This window comes from Protopterus annectens, chromosome 7.part0 (assembly GCF_019279795.1).
Source record: "Protopterus annectens isolate FY-2018-M chromosome 7.part0, PAN1.0, whole genome shotgun sequence".
Taxonomy (NCBI): domain Eukaryota; kingdom Metazoa; phylum Chordata; order Ceratodontiformes; family Protopteridae; genus Protopterus; species Protopterus annectens.
In genome coordinates, this window is record NC_056739.1 from 101,458,698 (window position 1) to 101,478,493 (window position 19,796).

The 19,796-nt window shown below is 41.2% G+C and overlaps 1 protein-coding gene across 1 annotated transcript; it reads right to left on the minus strand.

Annotated features, from left to right (window-relative positions):
* Positions 1-345: 345 nt before the first annotated feature.
* LOC122805892 (putative uncharacterized protein DDB_G0284715) lies at positions 346-897 on the minus strand. The gene has a single exon (XM_044076140.1). It carries the CDS (start codon positions 895-897, stop codon positions 346-348), a length of 552 nt encoding a protein of 183 aa, XP_043932075.1.
* Between the last annotated feature and the right edge of the window lie 18,899 nt (positions 898-19,796).

Here is a 19,796-nt window from a genome sequence, read left to right on the forward strand (position 1 = left end):
ATTCTTCTTTTGTTGATGCAATTGTCGCAAATCTGTTTCACACATTTTCTCGAATGTGTGTAGTGTGAAATGTAGAGGGGGGGGTTGTAACAACTAGTCACTCTCAGTGGATTTTCGATTGACCTGGATTCTCCTAAAAGTTGTCTAAGGTTCAATTTTCTCACGAAAATTTTGATGTCACAGATGGTTTCAGCCAAATACATCTTTCTAGTTGGTACAAAGGTCGAACCCTTAGCTAAGATGTTAGCTAATTCTTCTGTGACAGTAAAAGAAGAATAATTGTAAATTAAAAAATCTTGTTGTGTATTTTTATCAGTACCAACGAGTTTGCTTCATTATAATATATTATCTCTTGTGGTTGTGATTCTTCCTCCTGTTCCACTGCTTTCTCTGATTGCGTCGTTGAAAGCCCTGTTTCGAATGAGACGTAGTTGCCTGTGGATTGTTACCTTGCTGATTGTTATTATCACTGTTGATATTATTGTTGTTATTCCTTTCTTTTATCCTATTGCTTCTCCTTAAATTATCTTCCTGTGCATCATTATTGTTCATGTTAACTGCTGCTGCAGGTTGCTGTGAATTGACTGATGATGAATTTTCATGCATTGTATCGTTTAATTCCACAGTTTCTCTGAAGATGTGGAATTTGTTATTAGATTGAATCTGTGACTCTGGCGGCTTAGGATACGCTGTACCTGCCTTATATTGCTCTTGATCTCTTTTTAATTTTTTGATTTTGGTCACTTTTATTTTTTGTAGGTGCTGCTCGATACTTTGAAAACAGTGTTGGTAGTCATACTTGTATCTTGGGAAGTCCGGATGTTCACTGATTTCCTTATCTATGGCTTCAATATCTGGTTGCAATTCCTGCATTATATTTGCATAATGTTTGATCATTACTTGTAATAGTTGTAGTCCATTCTGGTTAAACAACCTAATTAAATCTTGATGAAAAATTGACCCAGGTATTAAACCCGTCGGGTTTCTCCAGGTTCTGATTCCCTTTGTAACGATTTCTTCTTTTAACATTCCTGGAAATATTCAATTTCCAAATTGAGTTTTTTATACTTTAACAATTTGGAATCTAAAAGGGACAAAAGTTCAGTAACTGGTTTCTCTCGATTATTTTCTTGAGCCATGATATTTTTAGATAAACTGTCTTCCCACAAGCCTGCAGGTGCCAATAACCAGTCCTTTAGATTAAATATTGGCCTATGTGAAGTAGATGTCTCATTATGTTGAGCTCCATCTGAAGGCCTATTGACTATAATTGACTCACTATTATCTTCTGTCAAGGAATGGACATTTAAATGGTTATGCAACGCTGTGGCAGACCTGTTTGTACTTTGTACTTGTGCCAAAGAAGTATCTCCATTAAATCGCTGAATTGTGCTTGATTGTGTTATCCGTTGACCTGACGTGATATTGTTCTCTTCCACTTGTTCATCAGAACCAGAAAAAGAACTCCACTGTTCTTCTTGCCTCTGCTGTCCTGACATACCATTGACCATTCGGTCCTGTTGTTTAAAATTTTGTTGTTCTGCCATCACCATATCCAACTTCTCATTCGTATGATCTAGTTTCTGCGAAAGTAGCTGTACCAAAATAGTTAAATCATGCATAGGTTCATTCTCATTTCCCTGCATGTTTCTGAAGATTCCAGGCGTGTCGTCTAGCGAGTTATTTGCCATAGCGGTACGAAAACTACAAACAACTCTTCAAACCACAAACTGTAAAGAAAAGAAAACCGCTTAGGCTCCTGCTTCTTGGCATGCTTTATTAAATAAAATAAATGTTATCTACTTTATAAAAACGTTTTCGTCTAACACTATGGTTAGACTTCTTCAAACAAACCGACAAACATTTGTTAAATAAAAAGCTCATTCAAAATGTCGACCATGCGGAAACGGCATTTCCATACAGTGCGGAATGGAAAGATTTCCATCTTCCGCACTGTAGTGCGATCTCGGAGTTGGTATATTTAAGTTCTTGGGGGAGGGCGTAGCCCCCCTGCTAGCAACGTAAAGGTAAGTTTTTCTTTTGTTTTTTATTTTTTATTCTATGGTCGACATTTCGAATGTCGATCATATGGTCTCGGCCATATGGTCTTCAACATTCTGAAATGTCGACCATATGAAGTAGATCCATATACACACACACAGATATATATATACATATAATATATATATATATATATATATATATATATATATATATATATATATATACATAAAGTATATAGAGAAAAAACACTGAAAAGGACACACTGTACTAACACCTCAGTTTACTACTAACTATACTAAGATCTATATCTATATAAATGTGAATATATAAAACTTACTAGAAAGTTCTAACACAGTACACTAGAAAACTATTTCTAAAAAGAAGAAAATCATGGCAAAAATTAGGAGGTGCAGCACCCAGCATGATAAAAACACTCTTATCAAATTAAGCAAACAACTCAGAGGACAAATAAAGTCTATCAAAGCCAAATCTGAGGAAAATTTGGCCTCCCAGAAGAAGGGCAGCCACAAGGCATTCTTTAGTTATGTCCACAACCTCAAAGGATATACACAAGTGTGTGCAGAGCTCATTGTAAATGGGGCCACCTATAATGAGCTATAAGATATAGCAATCCTACTGGCCGACAAATTCAGCTCCAACTTTACCCCCCCCCCCCAAAATTTTCCTTCAGGAAATGCCATCAAATATAACTACCCCTGCCATCTCTAGGGAAAATGTCCTTAATGCTGTAAGTTCAAGAACACTGCATCAATGAGCCCAGACAATTATCCCAGGATGCCTTCTAAATAGCATAAAACATGACCTATCAGGCCCTCTGGAACTGCTATTTAACTGTAGCCTCCAAACAGGCTTTATGCGTCATGAATGGAGAGCAGCAATAGTCATCCCTCTGCACAAAGGTGGGCCATCTATAGACCCCTGGAAGCTACAGACCCATATGAATCACTAGTCTTATATGCAAAGCCATGGAAAGAATGATCATGGAAATGATCAATAATGATATGGTAATCCTCCAGACACTAGACCCAACCCAAAAAACAAGCCAGCCAGTAAATCCAATGATTTATTTTCATAATAGCCATAGTAAAGCCATGTTAATAAATTAGTGGAGTATAGAGGTAGACCAGATAAAAATAAAAATAATAAGCAAGTAGATAAAGTATTTTTTGTGACTACTTATGGGGTTCATACAGAAGAGAAGTCAAGTTTTGTTATTACAAAAATAAATCATTGGATTTACTGGCTGGGTCGTTTTTTGGATATATTCTTTTTGTGTGGTGAACTATTTTGTTTCAAGTGGCCAGTGATCTTTCTTTCCAGACTCCCAGGATTTTTCAAGAAGACTTGGGGAAACTACTCAGAAAACATTCAAACAAAATATACTGCAGGTGGGAGAGCGTATGCCTGATAGATGTATGAATCCTGCATCTACATCTCAATTTGGTGAGTCGCAAAAAATTCGAGATAAAGTGCTGCTGGATGGATGTCAAAAGCGGACAGTTAATCCTTTTTCCGCTATAGGACAGAACCATACTATAACTATGTCAGCTGAGTTGCAAGGTACAATTAATAGTCTTGAAAATGTACTATTTAAAGAAAATGCAACATATTATAATATTAGTCTACAAAGATATTTGGAGTTAAATATTACTCCAAAGGGACTAAGAGCTTATAAAAACCCATCCACACCTTTTGATGAAAAAAATGTGGAAGATGTGCAGTTTGCCAAAAGATGGGCCATGGCAGCACATCGTTGCACAATGGAATGGGTGGCTATTTTAGTTGAAAGAGACCTGTTAAAACAAAAACAGATTAAAAATTAGATTTCTACGCTGTGTTCAAATCTTTGTAATTCACTCACGGTCCCTAGGTCTGAAATTGTGCTAAAAGATCTTAATGAGAAAGTACTGACCAAAATGGACCTTTGAGAGTATGCTAATGAGACAGCATTTTCCAATAAAAATCATCAGAAGGCTAAAGGTGGGTCTTTTGGCAAAAAAGCAGATAGAAAAAAACATGGTGTCTTGTTCGCTTTGTCGGTGGCGACTGAAGTTTCAGGAGAATGGTCGGATGAAAATGTAGACTTTCCCTCACTTCCTCCGGCCCAAAGAAGTGATTATATGTATGAACATTTTCACAACAGACCCAATATAAGTGGGAGAGGTCGGAAGAGGGGACAAGCAGATACGATGTGGGGAAGACAACAACAACAAAACCAACAGGGGAAAAGAAAAAGATGGTACTGATTTTTCAAAGACTATTAATATTTATAGTGAGTTAGATGAACAGTGTGTCTTTAATTTAACTGGTCATCATTTTTCTGATACTGAACTAGCAGTATTAAATTGTGGTATTAAATTTATTCCAACTGTTATTTCTAACCTGCATTCTTTTAAAATAGATGTTTTCAAACTACTAAGGAAATTACATCTGCTATGTTTCTTTTCAAAGTATAAAGATAATAAAGAGGTAATGAATTCCTCTGAAGTGAATAGTTCTTTGAATGAAACAGCATCTATGGAATTTTTTTCATGTGACTCTTCCTTTGAAAGTGATGAAATTAAGAATGCTTATTGCTTACTGCCGACTGATAAAATTAGTAGAAGCAGTTATATACCTCCCTTCACTAATGAAACAGTTAAATATTTTTCTAGTGTAGTAAATTATTCCTACAAAATATTTTTAAACAAAGGAATAATATTTCATATAATTTAACAAAAAGTGAATGGGAGGCATTGAAGGCTATGAGAGACAGAAATTATATTATTTTTAAACCTTCTGATAAAGGCAATAAACTAGTTGTGATGACTGCTGACCAGTATCATAAGACATGTATGGATAATTTAAATAATGATGAAGTACATAGAACTGTAATATGGAAGGAATATGAAATGGCCTTATTAGCATACAATGAATTAATACATAGAGGGTATAGGTTGGGTTATTTCACTAAAAATGATATAGAGAAAAAATGTTCTCTAGATAAATGTACAATGGCTAAATTCTATTGCCTTCCTAAGTTACATAAAAATAAATGTAACCCCCCCCCCCAGGTCGCCCCATAGTATCTGCATGTAATTACTTTCTTCACAATATAGGAACTGTGTTACATGAACAACTACTACCTAAAGTGGTGAAATTGTCTTCTTATATTAGAGACACTTTTGACTTTCTGGAGAAAGTAAGAAAAATTCAATGGAACGAAAATAGATATTGGATAGTAATAGATGTCAAAAATTTGTATACGAACATTTCACATGAATTAGGTACAGAGGCTCTTAAGTTTCACCTGGGAGATACTCCACTAACTTATTATATAATTCATTTAGTACAGTTTTGTCTTAAAAATAATTATTTTGAATTCAATGGCACTTTATACCAACAAATAAAGGGAACAACGATGGGAGTAGTGTTTGCCCCAATGTATGCCAATCTATTCATGGGACATTTTGAAGTAAAATATTTGTATAGAATGTGTTTTTTTAGAAATTATGTGGTAGAATACTACCGTTACATAGATTATTTAATTTTTCTATGTGAAGGTGGTAGATCCAGTGTAGATAATTTCATTCAGGAACTAGACTGTAATAATTTTGGAATAAACTTTGATGGTGCTCAGTGTGGAGAGAAAGTGACATTTTTAGATGTAAATCTAGAAGTAGAAGGTAATAAAGTGGCGACCTCAATTCATTATAAATTTGAGGGAGTAAATAATTTTATATATGGAACTAGTTGCCATCCACCACACTTAATATCTGCACTTCCTTATAATGAATTGTTGCGAATCTCAAGACTAACTAGTGATATAAAGCAAAAAGAGAAACAAATTGAACAAATTTGTAACAAATTTATACAGAGAGGTTATGGTGCAGAATGTGTAGAGCAAGCTAGGCTTGAAAGCCATGTTAATAAATCAGTGGATTATAGAGGTAGACCAGATAATAATAAAAATAATAAGCAAGTAGATAAAGTATTTTTTGTGACTACTTATGGGGTTCATACAGAAGAGAAGTCAAGTTTTGTTATTACGAAAATAAATCATTCGATTTACTGGATGGGTCATTTTTTGGATATATTATTTTAGTGTTGTGAACTGGATCCAACCCAATTTGGTTTCACCAAGGGCAGGTCATGCCTACTCAACCTGTTGGATGTCTTTGAGAAGGTCAACAAAGCAATGGATGAGGGCAAAATGGTTTAAACTACCTACATTGACCTGGCCAAGACGTTTTACACAATACCCTACTAGGACATTGTTGACAAACTCAAGAGGTTAGGTACAAACCCATATGTCACCCAGTGGAAAACCATTTGGCTCACAGACAGGACCCGGGAACTTAGAATGTGTGCATTTATGTATATAAGATGTTTGTTACATGCCATGCCCTGTGTGCATCTATGTATATAAGATGTTTGTTACATGCCATGCCCTGTGTGCATCTATGTATATAAGATGTTTGTTACATGCCATGCCCTGTGTACATCTATGTATATAAGATGTTTGTTACATGCCATGCCCTGTGTACATCTATGTATATAAGATGTTTGTTACATGCCATGCCCTGTGTACATCTATGCATATAAGATGTTTGTTTCATGCCATGCCCTGTGTACATCTATGTATATAAGATGTTTGTTACATGCCATGCCCTGTGTACATCTATGTATATAAGATGTTTGTTACATGCTATGCCCTGTGTATCTCTATGTATATAAAATGTTTGTTACATGCCATGCCCTGTGTACATCTATGCATATAAGATGTTTGTTACATGCCATGCCCTGTGTACATCTATGTATACAAGATGTTTGTTACATGCCATGCCCCGTGTACATCTATGTATATAAAATGTTTGTTACATGCCATGCCCTGTGTACATCTATGTATATAAGATGTTTGTTACATGCCATGCCCTGTGTACATCTATGTATATAAGATGTTTGTTACATGCCATACCCTGTGTACATCTATGTATATATAATGTTTGATAGATACTAGCTATTCATTTCTTTTTGCTTTCCATGCCTAACCCACTGCTCTAAATCTGCTATACCTATTCTTCTATAGTTATATCAGCTGCTCTAAATCTCTTTACACCAACTCTAATATAATTATTTTCTTCTTTTTTTATCTCGCTCTTTTTCTTATATTGTTATTTCATTTTCTCTTTTCCCTTTTTTCCTCTCTCACCTACTAACTTAAATTAAATCTATGGTAAAGTGTTTTTTTTACATTAATCTAGTGTTATAATGTTTTCCTTAAGTAGATACTTTGTATTTTTATTCAATTTATTTAATACTGTTTTGGAGTTTTACTCCACGGGCCTATACTGAAAATGGACATTATCCAGTTAGACTAGCCCGGTCAACAAATGTAAAATAAAGTAAATAAATAAATAAATAAAACAGTCTCAAGTGGAGTCACTCAGGAATTGGTCCTTGGACCATTCCTTTTTGGCATTTACTTCTCTGAAGTCAAGGCCAATGTCAATAGTCTCTGACTGACTAAATTTGCAGATGATTACAAATTAGGAGCTGTCATTGAATCCCACACCAACACAAATGTTCTCCAGGAAGGGATGACACAGATAACCAACTGGTGTCAGAGCCATGGACTAAAACTAAATGCCACCACCACGGCATCAACAGGAACACCCTTTATCCAAAGGGGGCAGTCAGAAGGGAAACTAAGAATCTTATCAGGCCACTTAGAGACTGGTTCCACTGTGTCTAGCTCCTTCCATGCCTGCATGATACAAGGTTAATAAGCGTTCTGCAGGGGGGTACCCAAGAGATAGACAGGCCTGATCCAAAAGCTTCCAGAAACACAGATTCCTCTGGGTTAGGATTCTGGAAAGATCAACCAGCCTTTTGGTGTAGGATCTCCAAGATATCTCCAAAGGAGACATCGCCAGGTGATGATCAACGAGATCGGTGTCCTCTGTGAGGGATTCCAAAGGGCAATCCAAATGTCTCCTTTTGCATTGGTGTTTCCAAGGGACCTACTCAGTGGGATGCTCTGGGGAGATATCAGAAGACTCCAGATGTTCCAAAAGGGAAGTAGTCTGGAAGTCTTTCTGGCCAGGCTGTCCTGGAGGAGACAGAGTAAATGGCTCAGGCACAAAGGCTGCTGGAGGGGGGCTGGACTCTGAAGCAGGTAGCGTTGAGACTCTTCTAGGTGTAGAGAGAACCCTCTCCACCATCTTGAATGCCAAGAGAGATTGAGACACCAATGGCACCCCTGCCAGAGCCAAAGCTGTCAACAGGGAAGCCCAACGAATCCCCACCTCCCCTGGATCTGAGTGAGAAGTCAGAGCTGAGCTATCAAATGCCAAGACCCTGAGGGGAACAGACAGCTCCAAAAATGTCATGGCTGATGTCACCCCTCAGAACTAATGCCAATGCTATGGATCCGAGAGCTGCTCTGCTCCAAAACTGTCGAAGCCAGGTCAGTCAGGGAGACCGTCAGAGTTGAAGTAACCATACCTGTCAGCTCCAACGTCTTGACTCCAGGAAAGCTCAGACCCAATAACTCCAAAACCGGGGGTCAGATCAGAGAAGGAGATATAGGAGTAAAGACCAGAATATTGCTCACAGATCCGGGTGGGGGGGTACAGCAGGCAAGACCCCTAGCAGGATTTGTGCCTTGAGAAATTTAACCATCATGCTGTCAACCTCAGCTTCAGAAAGGCTGCAAGATGACCTAACAGAGGAAACAATGGAGGCAGGCCTGGAACCCAGTCTGCATTGTTGCAGGAGAGGCAACTTAGGTCTGGATGTCACCAGCTTCAGGGAGAAACTTCGGCTCCAATGCTGAGAGAAGGCCTGAATGACTATGGAAGCCGAGATAGTCAGCTCTGAAGACTTAGATGCCTTGGCAGGAGGTTCCCCTGATGGACGGGACCTACTGGGGGATATCTTGCAGTCCTTGTGCTTTTTGGAGGGGTTTGAGCCCCTGAAGTGGATGGTGTGGCAGAAGAAGAAGTTGAACTAGGCAGAAGACCTTTCAAGACTAATTTATTTTTTCTGTCAATTAGGGCTTGTTGATTGAACCCCACACATATAGTGCAAGACAAGTCCAAGTGGGCAGCACCAAAGCACACCACACACTCAGGAGTGGGCATCTGAGAGTGGGATTTTTGTGCCCACAAGTTACATGCTTCTTAAAACTCATGGGTTTGGGGTCAGACATATCTGTAGAAAAACACACAACTCATATGTACAACAAAAAAACAGAGAGATCCAAAAAACGTAACTAACTAAATAGAGATCTAAAGGTATATATAAGAGTTTTTTTTTGTTATATAAAGGTAATAGGTAATACAGCTAGAAAGGGGTAGGGAAGGGAAAGGGAATGCCATGAGGAGGACTATAAAACTACAAACTCCAAGTCAAGATGGGAAGAAGCAAGGAAGACTATATTATAGAGAGTTAATTAAGAAAGAAGAATATATGAAGATATTGCAAAAAGAGCTGTAGAAACTCACAAGAAAAACCCTGAGGAGCTCAGACAATCAGATTCCCAATGCTATTCAAATTGCAGCAAATGAAAGCTGGGGGATTTGAAGGAAAGGAGCATTATGAGTAGGGGAGGAGCTCAGATGTCTGATCCTGGAGCTTTGGTATGTGGCTGAGTCAGATCAGATCTGAGGATCTGAAACCAACAGGTTGAAGAGCAAATGAAGGCAACAACATCAGATCTAATTTTTAGCTATACTGAAAGAAAACAAAAAAGCTATCCAAAGGAAAGAGTAAAGATTTGAATCAAAAATAGCTATCACTTATTGTGAAAGCACTGGGGTTCTCTGAAAACACATATTGTCTAGCAGGCGGCAAATAAGATCTGAGGTAAATCAGCTAGGAGGAGGGAATTGTGGATAAGGGAGGAGTCAGAGCTCTCAAATGCAATACTCTGGTATAAGGCACTAAAGTCTGATCCAACCAGATCCGACATTCCCACATGTTGAATCAGACTGAAATAGACAACATCTGATCATCAATGCTCATTACATCAATTTCTGCACGTCAATAGTACATAAAACTGAAAAAAAAAAACACATCACTTCATCCCCTTGCACAACCTTACTCGTGTACTAACCTATACCCCTACACCAATTCTATACATTGTCTTACAAAAAAAAAAAAAAAAAAAAAAAACCTTTTCCCAACAATACTACTTCATGCATATCAGCACACTTTCAACAACAGTAAATCTATCCCTTCTCTAGCCCTTACTTTAACTCTCATTCACTTGCTCAAATACTCCTACCCCAATGTCAACACTTTAGAAAACTTCTGGCATTAATATACCATACAGAAAATGAGCAGTCAATATTCCTCCTTTCATAAACGTCCTACACTTGTCAATGATAACTTTCAATAAAAACACACAGCAATAAGGTCTGTCTGCAAAGTTAGCATTCAACAAAGTATGCTGCAACCATATTTTAACACATCGACTTGAAAAACTTTGGCCTCTTTTGTTGAGGTAATTATGTTACCCCAGCTTGCAATTAGCACATCCAGTTATCCATAGCATATTTCCCATTTTTAAATCTAGAAAAACAGTCCAAAAAGAAGTGGCATCAGTACAGAGCTCTGCAAGACACCACTGGTAACTTCCTAGACTGATTTTTTTGTGTCTCCTTGATTAGCCAGTGTTTTAGACATTAAAATATATAAGAATTAGAATTTAATGCCTTTAATTTGTCAATTATTACTTTAAGGATAATACCGATAAACGCTTTTGCAAGGTCAATACAATGCAATATGAACTGTTAGCATTTCATTAAATGCTACCACAAGATTACCTAACTGAACAAGGCTTCCTGTGTAAGTTTCAATACATTCTACTATGAATGCCTCCATGATAGACTACTGGTCAGCCTGATGGGTCGAAACTGTTTGGATGCCATGTGCAACCTCCTGACCTTGTGAACTGGCTCCACTACATCTTGTTGCCAAAGGTCAGGGATGTCCCACATGCTAGAATTTTATTTAACATGACTGATGGGTTTTATATCAGTTTTTACTTGCTTTATGTAAGAAATCACCAGGAGAGTTGCCTCGACTTATGGAATATGAATTTTTAATTTTACATTGAATAGCAGTGAATATGTCTGCAGTTATATAATGATGTCTCCCCATGTCTCTATAACACTCTTATATATGTATTTTCTTATTTTAAATTTAGCACAAAATTCTTCTGTGAGCACAGGCAAAAGTATTGAAAATGAAGTGCAAGTCCCCAAAATAGGTGGAGGTCTACAACAGAGACAGAAAACTAATACTAGACCTGACTGACCAATCAGAACGGGTCCTTAATCCACTCCTTCACTGAAAATAATGGATAGAAACTGACCTGGACACTTCTGGAAGCTATGGCCTGGATACACAGATGCCTATAATTTACTGAATGAGGCAATATAGTGAACTATACCATACAAACTGAGAACTTTCACCACATACAAGTCTGAGTGGAAGATGTCCCAGCATCTCTGTGCCCTCTTGCTGCCCCCTTTTGTTAATTCATGTGTTTTGTTTAATACCATTGTGTAACAGAGCAACAGTGCGTAACACTGGGAGTGACAAAGTTTCTCTCTACCCCCAAAGTTGCATGTTCTCAGACTTAATATAATTATAGATGAAGGAGTGTAGAAAGAGCAGAGTGGCTTGTCCCCTGCAAACATGATGTGTTTGTGGGTTTGTGCTGCAGGCAAGGCATAGTTCCAACTAAAGTGGAATCAGTGTTAACTGGAGAGCCATGGGAGCACAGGAATTAAGTCTTGGGCAAACCCATAATGGACAACCTCCTTGTTCAAGACCAAGGAGAATTTCCTGTATCATCACTGGAATGTGAGTCCAAATCCATGCTCCAACCAGCCACCAACAGGTGGTAAGAACACATTTATCCTAGGTATCTGTATGAAATATGGAATTGATGAAAAGAACAAAAAATGTACAGGAACAACCCGTACCATAAAGGGGAATGCAATCACCACATCCCACTACCCCCACCAACCAACTCATTACAGCCAAGTGACGTCTCCAGGCATTTCTGCAGTTACACCCTACTGCTCCTCTAGACGTCAAATATTGCCTGTTCATATTTGCATTAATAATTCCAAAACCATGTTACATACAAGGTATCGGAAAATTTTATCTTGAAGCATACATGATAGCAAACACAATTGTATTGATATATGACCTCTGTCAATGGGTATTTGTTAAAAATGTATGGTGATAACTTCAATTTTTAAATGCTGAAGCCACGCCCACTAGGTGTTAAAGGTACACACTCAAAAGAGCTCTACTGGAGGGAATGAAAAAAAAAAAAGATGGGAAAGATGGGCTGAACTCCAGAGTGCCCCAACCACAGGATGCAGTCCAAACAAGTGGCCCTGTAAAGGGAATGGCCTTGTATCCCCTTATTTGAAAAGGAACAAAACTATGGACCACGAGTCAAGCCCCAAAAGGGAGGATCACAATATAAAACTATTATACTCCACAATCAAAAAGGTCAGAAGTCCAGCCTCAGTTCTCAGTGGTTAATGCAGACTCCCCCAGGGGAGGGACAAATTATTCCAACACGAAGTGTAACCTATGTGAGCTCCCCTCCCCCATAAACAAACATCTGCTGACAGGGACAAATCCACACTGAACATTGCAAAAAGTCTCCCACCAATCCCAGACACCAAACCAAGAGAATGAAGACAAAGGAGGTCCAAAATGTATGAAAGGTCTGCTTTCCCAGACTCCTGAAAGACCATAGCAGCATCCATATCCATACATGTGCTACAGCTCCATCAAGTATGTGGGTGCATCCTTGAGCACCAGCTGTTAACAAGAATAAACTTGGGCCTTGAAGTGCACCCATGCCCAGGCTGTTAAACCCAGACCTACTGAGCCCTTACAAAGTCTAGGGAAAAACTTTAAGACGACTGCAAAGATGCACTCATAAAAAGGCAGATTCTAAGAAGGAACCAGATTGGGCATCTGTTCAAAAAGTGGTAGCTCAATGGAACTACAACTGAGAAGACAGTCGCCCAAACAAGGAATCCCTAAGTTGAAGTATAAGCTGTCAGTCAACCCACTTGGGGCATCACAGGCTTTCTATTTTTCTAGGCTTCGGCTACAATGGCCAAGAAGGAGGAATGCTCTGGACTCTGGTTTTAGAACCAGAAAGGGCAACCAGAGTGAACCACTTTGAAAAGCACTAAAATCAAGCCTTAAAATTATCTTAACAGAGCCACTATGAAGGACCCCTGCAACAGGAGGGAAGAACATGATCCCCAGGGATCTCTTAAGGGAGAAGGGATACTAATGCCAATATGCCAAACTGCACCAGCTGTAAACATGATTGGCCGATTAGCCTAAATGCATTATTAAAGACTTATAGGCCTTTCTGCATTCAAAAGCCAATGAGCTAGAACAGTTTATGTCCTTAATTGATAATTTGCATATCACCCACAAAGACTGCATCAAGGGAGGTTAGTAAATGATTTTTCCAACATGGCAGTCTGCTTTGCCAGGATTCTGAAGGTTATGTCCAATATGAAATTGGTGTGGGAATTTTTGTTTTTTGATTTGCACTTTATTTAGGACCACCTCTAATTTAATGGACATTGGGTTTTCTCACAAGCTTTGTATTCCATCTGTGCTATATTGAAAACCTAAAAGGGCTGAAGCGTATCATGTCTACATGTCATGGAGGATAGCTTATTTCATTAATTTATTATTTTTTTATTTGACTTTGCTTACTGGGAAGTTTCTTTTCAGCAAAAACCCAGGGAGAAAAGCTCCACATTAAATCAAGTTTACAAACACATAAAACAGCAGATACAACCACATTATATATACATAAGAAAACAATATTTATTACAGTCATATATATGGTGTGTAAATAGGAAATGAGTACTGTGGGTTTTTTTTGACGCACTGATCATTATGCTTGGACTCTAGGGGTTCAATCAACAAGCCCTAATTTTGGTCTGCTCCTTATAAAATGTGTGGTTTTCTGGCAATTACTGAGGACTGAAGTCAATAAATAATGATATATATTTGTGTTTCAGGCTCCATATGTTTCAGACAATACAGCTCAGTTCCTGGCTAGAATAATTTCTTTTTCTTCAAACTTTCTACCTTTCCTCCAAATATTTTTTTCTCATTTCTCTCTTTTTCTCCATTGGACCAGAAAGATCCTCAGTAAAGTACAAGTAATTTTGTTTACATAAATATCAATCACAGTCTCTAAGTGATAAAACTCAATCTCTTCTGTTTAATTAGACCAACCACCATCTCACTTCCCCCCTCTATTCCCTCACAGTTTCATAATTATATCTCCTCATCTATCCAAAAATAGAAGTTATGTTCTTACCATAACGTTCCATGTTAGTTGTCTTCTTCTCGCCTTCTTCTTGCTGGATGGGTTCGGAGCCGACCTCGGCCCGACTGCCACTCTAAAGCTCGAGAGTTGGTTCCACCGGCTCGAGGCTCCCCTTATATCCCACAATGCTAGGCGATAGTTACCTCAGATCTCGTTTGTAAGCTAACCCCAGCTTATAACAGAAACAGTATAACTGTAAAAACAGAATCCACCTCTAACAACAGGAAGAAGAATGGTGACCTACATTCTGAAACAAGAAATATGCATAATAGCATATAGCTAAGAAGAGGTGGTAGAAAGAGAGGTCACGATCACAACTCCTCTAGGTCTGTCCAGGCCAGGGGGAAGGAGGGTGGGACGCAAGAAGAAGGCGAGAAGAAGACAACTAACATGGAACGTTATGGTAAGAACATAACTTCTATATGTTAAGTTGTCTATCTCGCCTTCATTCTTGCTGGATGGGACCGCGTCCCTAGCACCTTGTCCCGGGTGGCCTAACGGAACAGACTCCTGAGAACAGTGGAACCAAAATTAGCTCTATGCCTAGAAGCTAAATCCAACTTATAATGGGAAATAAAAGTGTGAGGAGTAGCCCAAGTAGCCGCTGCACAAATGGTGTCAATAGGCAGTCTGTCTTGGAAGGCTAGGGAAGTAGCCAAAGCTCTGGTGGAATGGGCTTTAGGCTTATTAGGCAGTTTTTGGTGTCTAATCTGATAAACAAGGGTAATCAGAGATGTTAGCCATCTGGATAAAGATACCTTTGAAACTGGAAGTCCCTTTCTGCTTTCCGCATAGGAGACAAACAGCTGATCAGATTTTCTGAATTGTTTCGTCCTGTCCAAGTAGTACCTTAATTGACGATGAACATCCAGACAGTGTAATTTTTGTTCAGACCTATTTGAATACTCCGGGAGAAAGGCAGGGAGGGCAATGCATTGGTTTAGAGTTCATGCTGAAACCACCTTAGGCAAAAGGACGGGTTAGTTCGTAAGGAAACTCTGTCCTTATGGAACACAAGGTAAGGAGAACGACAACTGAGTGCTTGAAGTTCTGAAATTCTTCTAGCTGATGTGATAGCCACCAGAAAGAGAGTTTTCCATGATAATAACTTTAAGGAACATGAAGCTGCAGGTTCGAAAGGGGAAAGAATCAAAGAAGCAAGAACTAAATTTAGGTCCCAAGGAGAAGGAGGATTTCTTACAGGAGGTCTGAGAAGAAAAACTCCTTTCAAAAAGGCTTTGCAGAGTTTGTGGGACATTAGGGCAGATTCAGAAATACCCACATGGAAATTAGAAATAGCTGCCAATTGAACCTTAAGAGTAGATGGAGATGAACCTGCATGGAAGAGTTCAGCAAGAAAATCGAGGACTAGTTGGATGGAAGCAGTGAAAGGATCTACGTCCTTTCCTTGTGCCCAATATGAAAATCGTTTCCACTTACTCAAATAAATCTTTCGAGTGGAAGATTTATGGGAAGCTATCAAAATATCTCTAACAGAGTGAGATAATTGAGGAAGCCTGGCTACGGTTGGAAGTGGAGGAACCAAGCAGTGAGGTTCAGAGAGGAAGGGAGCGATGAAACTGACCCGACTGATGGATCAAAAGATCTGGAACTAGGTCCAGATTCCACGGTCGCTCCAAAAGAAATCGATGCAGAAAGGGGAACCACACTTGTCGAGGCCAGTAAGGAGCAATGAGGATCAATGAGGCCTTCTGAGCGATAGCTTTCTGTATTACTTGAGAGATCAGTGGGAAAGGAGGAAATGCATACAGAAGTCCCGGGGCCAAACTTGGACTAGCGTCCCTGCTGGGTTGGCCTGATAAAGGGAATAGAGTGAAGTATTCTCTGCACTTGCTGTTTTGGGGAGTAGCAAAAAGATCGCAGCAAGGCTGACCCCACTTGAGAAAAATCTCTCTCACTACAGAGTCTTTCAGAGACCACTGCGTGAGGCATGAGAATAGCTCTGCTCAACTTGTCCGCAATGTGATTGGACTTCCCGGGGATGTGCGTTGCTATCAGAAAACGCTGAGAAGAAATCGCCCATTGCCACAGTCTGAGTGCTTCTCGACACAGGGGTATGATCTGGTTCCGCCTTGTTTGTTGATGTACCACACTACAGACATATTGTCTGTCTGGATTGCAATCGTTCCCAAGGGAAGAGAGTGTTGAAGGGCTTGCAACGCTAAAAGCACTGCTCTCATCTCCAGAACATTTATGTGCAAGTGGCATTCGTTTGGTTGCCATGTGCCCTGGACTGTCCTGCCCTGATAATGCCCCCACCCGATCAGGGAGGCATCCGTTGTCAGAGTAGCAACCGGAGGAGGTGGAACAAATGGTCTCCCCAACAGGAGCTGGGGGGAAGACATCCACCACATGAGATGCTTTTGCACGCTTGCGTGATCATAATGGTGTGAGACATTGGAAGTTCCTGGTATGACCATTGAGAAAAGAGCATCCACTGAAGGATCCGCATGTGGTATCTGGCCAATGGAAGGAGGGTATGGCCGCTGCCATGATTCCCAACACCTTTAGAACTAACCTGGCTTTGGCTCTGTTGTTGTTGAGAAGTAGTGATACCAATTTTTGAATGTCTGATATCCTTTGGTTCGTTAGTGTTGCAGACATGTTTACAGTATCTAATTTTGCGCCTATGTAGGTAATAGTACGACAAGGCGACAAAACAGACTTTTCGCAATTTATTGAGATACCCAGTCTTTGACAGACGAAAAGTGTAATCTCTGGCCATCAGAAGGAGATGCTTGGTGGGAGCTGTGAGGAGCCAGTCGTCCAAATATGGAAACACCTGGAATCCTTGTCGTCTCAGGTGAGAAGCTACCACTGCCATGCATTTGGTAAACACCGGGGCAGTGGTGAGACCAAAGGGCAGGGCCCTGAATTGAAAATGACTGGTTCCCAGCCTGAAGCGGAGGAATCTTCTGGAGCGTCTGTTCATTTTTATGTGATAGTACGCGTCCTGAAGGTCTATAGAGCACATCCAGTTTCCTTTTCCCAATAGGGGAAGAATGGATTGCAGCGTGACCATCCGAAATCTTGTTTTCTTGACTGATCTGTTCAAGATACTGAGATCCAAAATCGGTCTCCAGTCCCCTGTTTTCTTTGGAACTAAAAAGAACCTTGAGTAGATTCCGGATCCTAGTTGGTCTGCTGGCACTGGCTGAATAGCTCTTTTTGCAAGCAGTTTTGAAACTTCCAAAGCTGCTATATCCCTTTGAGCGGGTGGAACATCCGGAAGGGATTTTTTTGACTGATTTGGAAAACGAAGAAAGGGAATAGAATAACCTTCGGAAATGATGGACTGTACCCATTTGTCTTGTGTCAAGGATAGCCAGGCTTCTGGGTACAGTGACAATCTTCCCCCGACTGCCTCCGAAGATGGGCAGTCGGGCAACACCTCAGGGATGCTGAAAGGGCTTATCGGAGAACGTTTCTCGATTGCCCTGGTTCTGCGGACCCCTCTGCCTCTAGGCGGCGTCTACCATTGTTGTTCCCCCTCTGCCTCTGGCGGAACCGACTCTGTCGTCAGGCGAAGTCCCTTGGGATTGTTTACGGAACCACATCTTTCCCCCTTCTGGCCTTTGGGGTAAGGCCTAGAAGGAGTAGAAAACGGACTCCGGCGGCAGAAAGGGTCTTGCCATCAGTCTCGCACCTAGTCAGGGTTTCTTTCACTTGTGGACCAAAAAGAGATGATCCATCAAAAGGGGAGTTCGTGAAAGACGTCTTGAAAGGTTCCGCAAAATTGCATAGCCGCATCCAGGCGTGCCTACGTAAGGCTACCCCTGTTCCTGCGGCTCTGCTCGCTCCATCGGCCGCATAAGAGAGGAGGCGCATGGAGGAGTTGGAAATAGAATTAAGGATAGCCAGCTGCGTGTTCATTTTCTCTTGAAACCCGCAGCTGTAGGGTCCTTCAGCATTTCACTCGCTTCTTTGATCAAGTCTCTTTGAAGACGAGTGAAATGGCACAGGTAATTCAGCAAACGCATAGTAAATGTCGCTGAGGAGAACATCCGCTTCCCGTACCTATCCATGGACCTAGATTCCTTGTTAGGTGGATGGACAGGCACTGAAGGATCAGCCAGTTCCTTCTTTGTGGCAGCAACCACCATAGCATCCACAGAGACTCCTTTTGATAAAAATTCCTTGTCTGATGGAGCTGTGATGAATTTGGAGGGTCTCCTGGGAGTGGGGTCCACTGAATCAGGAGCCGTCCATGCCTTTTAGCAACCACCTGCATGAGGGGGTCAAGGGGGACACCCAGGAGGTGGAAGGACGAGAGCCAAACGCCTCAAGATACACAGATTCGTCCTCCGAAGGGTTGAGGGCTGGCCAATTTCCCTCTGTTTAAGGATCTCCAGAATGTCTGCAAATGAGACATCTTCAGAAGGGGAACGGGGAACCCTCAGAATCATCCAGATCTGTGTCCGGCGTGATAGACTCAGGTGAGTCAATGTGCTTCCTCTTGCACTTCCTCTTCCGAGGGGCTCTTCTGCCAAATCAGGAGAGGCCTCGGAAGAGGATGAAATCCCAAAGGGAGCTCCTGAGGAGTTGGCTCTCTGCGGTCAGGGATGAGGGAGTGAGTCGACTTACCCTGAGGCAGCATAGAGGGAGGGGCTGACGGAGCCGACTGTGGAGTAGAGCCAGGCTCTAACACACTCCGCATGACCTCGAAGCACCCCTGTCAGGCAGAGCCAGAGGTCCCCGCTCCGAGGAGCTAAGGACCCCCTCGGCACCGACAGTGATGGCTCGAGGTCGATGTCGGAGCCGAACTCACCAGCGCCAAGCACCGAGAGGAGAGGGGGTCGGACAAGGGTCCGATGCCACTCACCCCTCGAGCCGACGAGGGAAGTCGGCGCCGAGATTCCTCCATGGAAGAAAACGGAGCCGACGACGGAGCCGAAGACAATTGTCTCGGCTCCGAGGTAACCACAGTCTCGGATCCGACACGACCCGGCTCCGAGCTCAAAAGAGTCGAAGGAGGAAGGAGTTGATGGACCGGGACAGGCACCGACTGATGAGTCGGGCTCTGAAGCATCTGGGCTAGTGCCTCAGACTTGAGTAGTCGACTCACCACCCTCTGAAGGTCATGATCGGACAACCTCGATGACCTAGAGGAATGAGATCTTTGGCTCCGTTCAGACAGCAGGGGAGATCCTGGAGCCGAATGAACGGAGCCAAGAGAGGGTGACCTAGACCTCTTTCTGGTTGTCGGCTCCGAAGATCTTGTCGGAGCCGACACGGGTACCTCGATAACCTCGGCTCCGGCCGGGGGCGAGGAAGCCACAGAAACTGTGGACTGAGTCTTATCGGCTCCAGCCGGAGCCGATAAAGGCAAAGGTTGAACAACCTCAGGTCTCGGCTCAGAAGCCGG